The sequence below is a fragment of the Felis catus genome, chromosome E1 (genome assembly GCF_018350175.1).
Source record: "Felis catus isolate Fca126 chromosome E1, F.catus_Fca126_mat1.0, whole genome shotgun sequence".
Classification (NCBI taxonomy): domain Eukaryota; kingdom Metazoa; phylum Chordata; class Mammalia; order Carnivora; family Felidae; genus Felis; species Felis catus.
Window position 1 is genome coordinate 37,607,387 of NC_058381.1, and position 8,654 is coordinate 37,616,040.

Sequence of the window (8,654 nt, forward strand, 5' to 3'; positions counted from 1 at the left end):
ATTTAAAGCAATAAATATACAGATGCCCTAAATCATCAACAAATGTCTACAGAGGCCAGCCAAGCAGGTGAGTACAGTAGGCCAAGTGAAGGCTCTGTGTAAAAGTAAGGCGGAAGTAACCAATTCTTGGAACCAACCAATTATTGCTATACTGAAAAGCAGACTTAGTAGTGACAGATCTTCCAATTAAAAAAAAAAAAAAAGAAAAGCCACAGGGGTGCCTGGCTGGCTCAGCCAGTAGAGCATGAAAACTCTAGATCTCAGGACCTGAGTTCAAACCCCACATTAGAGACAGAGATTACTTAAAAAAAAACAAACAAAAAAAGCCACAAATTTCAGATTTCATGTGCAATCTCCCAAATTTTAACTAATGGCAATGAATGCAAAATTCACAAAAACACTGCACAGTCCAAACAAAATCCACGTGTAGGTCAATAGCACCTTGAGATCACCAACAGACCACAGAACTAGGTAAGGACAAGAGAGTAGTGTAATATCTGTAGGGAAAAGCTATACCATAATCATTTTATTAATAACTAATAAACATGATTAATCTCAAGCTAAAATTATCTAACTTAAATTAGAGAGTATGTTATTAAGCCTGTAACCCACTGTCAAAATCTCTAACATATAACATGAAACTACTTTGGCTCATTACAAACAATCCTTTCCAGGGGCTTGACTTGCTCTGTTGGTAAAATATGAGACTCTTATTCTTGGGGTCCTGAGTTCAAGCCCCACGATGGGTATAGAGCTTAGTTTTTAAAAAATCCTTTTCATAAGTCCGTTTCTAAACAAAAATATCATTTAATGAACTTTAAAAAAAATTTTCAAGTGGTAGAGGCAGCTGGCTGGTTCAGTCAGCAGAGTATGCGACTCTTGATCCTGGGGTCGTGAGTTCCAGCCCCACATTGGGTGTAGAGACTACTTAAAAATAAAATCTTAAAATAAATACACACATACATAATAAATTTTGCGAGTGGTAATATTCCTTCATACCATTTACTTCGCCAAGATCATATCGTTCCCTTTTTTAATACTTATTTATTTTTGAGAGAGAGGGGGGAGGATGGGCAGAGAGAGAATCCACAGCAGGCTCCAGGCTCTGAGCTGTCAAAACGGAGCCCTATGTGGGGCTCAAACTCACAAGCCATGAGATCATGACCAGAGCCAAAGTCAGACTGTTTAACCAACTGAGCCACCCAAGTGCCCCTACTTATTCATTTTGACGGAGAGAACGAGCATGCTCTCTGTCTCTCTCAAGGTGGGGGGGAGGAGCAGAGAGAGAGGAAGATAGAGAATCCCAAACAGGCTCCTTGCTTTCCACTTGGAGCTGGATGCAGGGCTTGATCCCAGGAACAGTGAGATCATGACCTGAGCCAAAACCAAGACTCGGACTCTTAACCGCCTGAGCCACCCTGGAATCCCACACCAGGAACATTCCTAAACAGCAGTAAAACTTTTGTGTCCCAACTGGCCATTTAATAACACACCTGAACAAAAACAAACAAACAAACAAAACTTTGCCTATTTATAAAGTGACTAAAAAAATTCAGAACAGAGAAATGAAGCACTTAATGAGGCTGCGGTGAGGGGCAGGGAGGTGTCTCCAAAAAGTTGAATGAATAAAAGTCTTCCAGAGTTTGAAGTTTATGCCAACAGAATGACAACAGTACTTTAGTTACTCATCTTAATCTTTATCTAGGCAACCGTATTTTCATCCATCAACAGCTTTGGTGAATTTAATGGTAGCCAAGCAGTTAATCTGCCAATGTCAAGATACCTGTACAACATTACATATGCCAAACGACATTTATCTCACTACTACTGTAACATTCTGAGGGAAACTGCTTGCGTACTTTGGAAAGGCACAGTGTACAACATCCAGTTACCAGTACATTCTAATTTCTCCTGTGTTGAAGGAAAACCCACCTGTTTATAAGCTGCTTGTTGAATAACTACTAATTTTTTTTGCAGGGTGGCAGGGAAGAACCAAAGGAACAAAAACACTTATTTTAATAATAGAAAGCTACTCAAATTTTAAAAACCAGACAGTATATTCTGCTTCATATCAGACCATGCATTTTAAACAAGATGGAAAGTGCCTGTTTTAGCCCTTAGTGCCTGATACACAGTAATTACTTAATAGATGTTATTATTAAGACACACACACAGAGGAGCACACAGCTGGCTCAGTTGGTAGAACATGGAACTCTTGATCACAGGGTTGTGAGTTCAAGCCCCACGTTGGGCACAGAGTTTACTTAAAAAAAAAAAAAAAAAAAGACACAGAGACCAAGATTAAACGCACTCTAATCATAAAAATGTTAACTCTGAATATCATCTAACAGCATTCACCTAACAAAGTGCCTAGGAGAATGATATAAAACTTAAAAACTATGTGCTATTATATAGCACCATGGGTATCAGCATACATATACTGCCCAAGGTTTAAAATATCTCCGTGGACTAAAGTGCTTGACTACCACACTATAACACTACTCTTTTTGATGCTTTCCCAACAGTAGCACTGACCTGATGATTCAGTATGTGATTTCTCACATATTAACATCACCACGTTAGTGAATGTTACCTGTGTGTTCCACTATTAAAAATATGGGTAATAATTCAAAGGAATTTCAGCATTAAGACCTTCACAATTTACAAGCTTAAAATAGAAGCAAAAGACTGAAGTTGGCATATATATTGTGTGGATAACAAACTCATTTTCAGCTTCTCCATTTGATTCTACTAAAGAATGGAACAATAATATATCCTTTCTTTGTTTCAAACCTAGGGTTAAGTCTTCTTGAAGTTTGATATAGACTGTATTTCAACTGGACCAAACACTAATAGCTCTACTGAAAAGACAGCTTGACCACTGGTAACACTTTTACAGTGGAAGTTTCCTATGAGCTAAGAAGGCAGCAACATGAGATAATTTTTTTTCCTGAATAAGTCTTTTTTTTTTTTCCTCCAACGTTTTTTTATTTATTTTTGGGACAGAGAGAGACAGAGCATGAACGGGGGAGGGGCAGAGAGAGAGGGAGACACAGAATCGGAAACAGGCTCCAGGCTCCGAGCCATCAGCCCAGAGCCTGATGGGGGGCTCGAACTCATGGACCGCAAGATCATGACCTGGCTGAAGTCGGACGCCCAACCGACTGCGCCACCTAGGCGCCCCAATAAGTCTTTATTACAATCACCCAGAAATACATCTTCTAGGTACTATAAGACTCAAGAGGGTTTTTTTCTGATTGCCAAAGTCCTCAGATTTTAGTAAAAGGAAATCTCCAGTGTAATAACTTCAAATACCAATCAGTCTGAAGCCTGAGCCACTTTGCCTCACAAGCAGTTTCATAGTTAAAATTCTGTAATAATCATTGCTTCTGCAGAACAGGGCTATAATTTCTAAAGACAATAAGGAGCAAATAATTAGCAAACACAAATTGAGCCAAGTTTTTTAATGAGAGACATTGACAAGAAAAGAACAAGTTGCAGAAAGTCAAATGTAGTAATGTTTTCCATTACCACTAATGTAAAAATTTTTAATGTACAGAACACTGCTGTGTGTTGTTGGTGGCTACTTACATATGCAATAAAAGTTTAAATAACAGTTGGTGGCTACTTATATGCACATAGGAATAATACCTACCTAAAGAGAGAAGTTACTCCTGAGAGTAGGGATGGGAAGAGATGGAAATGGACTTCAGTGGTATCTGTGACTTTTTATTTCCTAAAAAACATTGTGCACAGTCTGAAGCAAATGCGGGGGGTTGGGGGGGGGAGCATTAATATCTGCTCAATCTGAGTGGTGAGTTACTCTTCTGTATTTATAAAATATTTCCTAATTTAAAGTAAAATTTTAAAGTGATTACAAGTGGCCAAATAAACTGAGAACTACAAACTTAAATGATGTTCAAAACCGAATCTCCAAGATCTGGAGAAGGAATCCCAGTTAGCAACAAAACAGCTATCTAGGAAGACTCAGTTCTTTGCCACTGACTCACATACAGATTAGAGTAGGATTTACCTTCCAATAAGAATAGGCTCATTTATGTAGCAAAGTTCGGAGAAGTTGCATAGATAATTTACTGCTCAAGATCACATGTGGCCAGGTTGCACTGGACAACACCAATTATCCAGAACCAGGAAGTTAAAAAAAAAAAAAAAAAAAAAGAGCCTGTATAGAAGCCAGAATAGATGATACAAAGTCCATACAATAAAGCTCATACCCTTCACTCAGAAGAGTCCATCAAACTCTCACTTAGAAATTTCTTTTTAAGCTCACAAAAGCCTGTTTATCTGGTTAGTTAGACCTCTTCAGATCAAGTTCAATAAAATAGAAGAGGGAAGAAATTGCACAATCGGCAACAACCAGGCACCAGAAGCAGCAAGAAGTAATAACCTAACAGTAAGAAAAACAAACAAAAAGACTTTATAGATATGAAAGTAGTAAATTATAGTAATAGTTGGGTAAATCTGTGGTTACAAGTATCGTGACAGATGTTCAGAACAATGTCCAGTATTTAAAAAAAGAGGAAAGCAACAAACCTAGATTATAAGGAACTAGAGTTTTAAAAAAATACATTTTTGGAATATTTCCATCCAAATCAGTAAATATTTTTTTTAAGTGTAAAGTGCCTCAAAGGGTAAACTTCATTTATCCGGAAAATTCACTGCAAAATTCATTGCCAGATGATAGTAGATAAAGCTTAAATATAAAAGCTGCTTATATTTAGGTGTTTCTTCATATATATAATTCAAGAAATAAAATCTGAACAACTTCAGTTCCTTATTACCAATCTTTCCAATTTAATTTCTTAAGACCATTTAGTGATTCCACACAATGCTGCACAAATTATTAATTTTATCACTTTTTTAAGTAATAAAACACAACCAAAATAACTGCATAGAAAATATGCAGGAGCGCCTGGGTGGCTCAGTCGGTTAAGCATCCAACTCGGGCTCAGGTCATGATCTCTTGATTGGTGAGTTCAAGCCCCGCATAGGGCTCTGTGCTGACAGCTCAGAGCCTGGAGCCTGCTTGGGATTCTGTGTCTCCCTCTCCCTTTGCCTCTCCCCTGCTCACATTCTGCCTCTCTCTCTCTCTCTCTCTCTCTCTCTCTCTCTCTCTCTCTCTCAAAAATAAATAAACGTTAAAAAATTTAAAGAAAATATGCAAAATTTGGGCATAAAATTCCATAACACAGGGTTGACAATAACATCCATTTAGGTGCCAGGTTTTAGCCTGCCAAACAAACTACTATATCTGTAACTCTCCGCTAAGTGCCAATTTAGTCATCACCAACATGAGTATTTTGTTGGCAAAGACCAAGGATTGTCTACTATATCCTGACTTCTGGCCTTGAAGGATGAAGTTAATTTCTTTGGCACAGGTTAACTATTTCCATAAGAGAAAGCCCAATTACTGTATAAACCACAATACACTAGTAACAAGAAAGTGCAGCCACTCACATAAACATCTTATCTATTTTTTATTAATTATCCACAAAGCAAGAGAAATCAGAATTTGAAATAGCTACAAAAGCTCTCAAGTATCCTAATGTAAAGGGGGATGGGGGCAGTGGTAGTAGAAATGTCCCATTTCTCTAGGCCCTTGATAACACATTTGCAAAAAAACCTGCTGACCTAGACCACACTCACTTATGTAAAAGACAACTGCTTTTAAAATTGGTGCACGTTGACTAATTTCTTCACCTTCCCCGGGAGCCCACACCCCAGACCAGGTTAAAAATCCACTAAGCTTCTAATATGTAACCTGTACAAATACTCTGAGCTTATCATAAAATTTTGCAACTAAAGCAACCAAGCAACTTGCATACTTTGTGTAATATGATCCCAACTGTTAGGAAACTGACCCAATACCAGTTATAAATCTAGATTTCTAGAGATATAATAATCTTGTCCACATTTTTAGATCTCCACAATAAGATACCATCTAACGCCACAATTATTGCTCTAAACCATGTATCTCAAAAACATGACTATGTGCTTTTTACTACTAATGCTAACTTTTTACCAACATTAACTCCTTTCCTCTTCCAAAGGTGGCAATGTGTGCAATTAAAAAGTCCAATCATTCTTTAATCAAACCTGTTACAAGTCACTGTCATACCATCTTTCATTCGTGTTACCACCTAGCCTGCAAAGAATTTCTGGAAAGAATTGCTTTGAAAAGCTCCTGTTACGAACAAAGATCCATTTACTTCCTTGTATCAAATTAACAATTCCCCATTAATATCGAGTACGTTACCATGTGCTCCCTCAATGGCCCAAAGCAGTCTTCCACATAGTTTTCACCACTATGGAAAAGCAAGTAGAAAGGCGGTACGGAGAAGCATGTCACTGCATCTTGTTCTGTCCCAACACTTAAACAGAACTGTCACTTCACTCCCTAACAATCACTGAAAAATCTTTATTTAGATAGTCTTTTTCGGAAAAATTCCCTTAAACATGCATACCTCTCAAAACTCGGAACCCACGTTGCCAACTAACGAGGTAAGGAAACAAATGATTTTTTAAATCTAACTCAGTCTTTTCACATAATGCGAACTCATTCATCATAGGTCCTTCTTCCCCCAGGTTTGCCAAGTCACAAGACACACTACTGTTTACAATCCCTCCCATCTGCCCCCTGCCAATATATATCAAACACTCTAGTCACTTGGCTTAAACAAACAGTCTCCCAAATAACCCTCTCAAATCCTAATTTAGACCGAAGATACACTCATTCTGATTCATATTCTTAGTGGAAATTTTTTTAAATCACCTGACTTTCAAACGGGTTAAGCTTTGCCTTTTGAAACAGCCAGACCCTAGAGCCCTCGTGCTTTCCCACAAGCACTTCATACGTGACACTATACTTTTTAATTCTACACTTTTAGACGTATTTTCAATCTGAGGACTCAGCTTTCAAAGACAACTGCAAACTTTCAATTCATTCCAGCACCATACATTCCTTTCATTTCGCTGCGATATACACCCTGTTCTTTAAGCTTGAGGCCTACCGGTTTTCCCTCTCTGACTGCAGTAGAGAAAGAAGTGAAACAATATATTTACCATCATTCTTTTTAAAGATAACTGCTAAACGGTTCCCATTTCTCACCGCAGACTTCACATAACAAACACATCATAAAACATGGTATATCACAAATGTCTATTGTTCGGGACCTTTGGAGGGCATCGGTACTAAAAGTCTCCAAGATCAAACAATACTTAAGATAATGTGGGGGGCGGGGGGCATGATTCACCAAAAACTGCAATGAAGAGTAATGGAATATTTTCAACAGTGGTATGCTAAAACTAACAGCTTCTTTCAGAGGACTGTTACTGCTAAGCAACCATCGCGGTAACAATAAATCCACCTGCTTCGCAGCCTGCAAAGCTAGGAAGACGGGAGGAAAAGCGGAGATGGGGTCCTCCTTCAGCTTCTCTAGAGGTTAGGAGAGAACAAAGTCACTGCTGCACTGTCACTTGAGGGGAAGGGGGAGGGGGCGGATCATCTTGGAAACCCAGCCCCTGGGCCGGAGCAGGCGGGGAGAACTCAGCAAGGCTGCCCGGGATTAGCATTCTCCTTCTCACCCTCTCCCCCCCTTCTAGAATCTCCCGTCCACGCTAACGCGCGGCGGTCGGAGTCTCAGATGACCGCCCCTTCCAATGTGTCCTCCGTGGGGCGTAGGGAGAACCAGAGAAAAGAACTGAGTCAGGAGGGTGAGACGGAGCGTGGACTCCCATGACCCCTCTGGCCTCCCCCAACAGCCTCCAGCCTCGCCCAGAACACTACCGAGCCCGGAAGGGCCTGGGGTCGGGGGGAAGCCCGGCACAGGTGTGCTCGCCCGGGGCAGGGGTGGGGAGGGGGGGTGCGGGCGCTCGGGCAGGGCCCGCCAGCTCCCTCGGCGCTCCCCGCAGCGCGGCCCGGGGCCCCAGCCCAGCAGGGCAGAGCACATCGGCCGGGGCGCCCCGCGGCCGCCCCAGAGGGGCGCGCCGCTCCCCGAGCCGGCCTCGCCAGCCCCAGGCCCGCAGCGCCCAGGCCCGCCGGCCTGCCCGCCCTCCCGGCCGGGCCCCCAGCCCAGCCCGCGGCCTAACTGCTTGCCCCGCAGCTCGCCCCCGGCGCCCGAGGGTCGCCGTACCTGGGCGGCGGCCTCCAGCTTGCCCTCGAAGGTGAAGTCCAGCAAGTCGGGCTTGAGGCAAAGGCTGTAGTTGATGGGGGAGACATCGGCAGGCAGCCGCTCGAAGGGCCTCTTCTCCGGCATCGCGGCGCGGCCCAGGCTGTGGAGGCGGCGGCGAGAGGAGCGGCTGAGGAGGAGAAGGAGGAGGGGAGGAGGCGGAGGGCCGAGGAAGAGCAGGCGGCGAGCGAGGGAGGGGGCGGCGGCTGCCAGCCACATCCACCGAGCGCGGGCGACCGCCTGAGGAGAGCGACCGGGGAGCCTGGGGTAGGGGGGGGCGGGGGAGAGACCCAGCCGGAGCGCTCGCGGCCGGGAGGGAGGCAGTGCGGGCGGGCGGGCGGGCTGCCTACGGGGAAGGGGGCGGAGGGGAGGGCAGGGGAGGAGGGCCTGCAGGGAGGGAAGGAGGCGGCGGCGGCGGCGGCGGCAGCTGCGTGCGCGGCCCCGCCGGCCGGGCGCGCCCCCGCC

At 43.2% G+C, this 8,654-nt stretch overlaps 1 protein-coding gene across 1 annotated transcript in view; it reads right to left on the reverse strand.

The window, feature by feature from the left end:
* NPEPPS (aminopeptidase puromycin sensitive) overlaps positions 1-8,482 on the reverse strand; it is a 95,638-nt gene extending 87,156 nt beyond the window's left edge. The window contains exon 1 of the mRNA XM_023243586.2: positions 8,154-8,482. Within this exon, the coding sequence (XP_023099354.1) occupies positions 8,154-8,408 (255 nt within the window). The 5' untranslated portion in view covers positions 8,409-8,482. The remainder of the gene's footprint in view (positions 1-8,153) is intronic.
* Between the last annotated feature and the right edge of the window lie 172 nt (positions 8,483-8,654).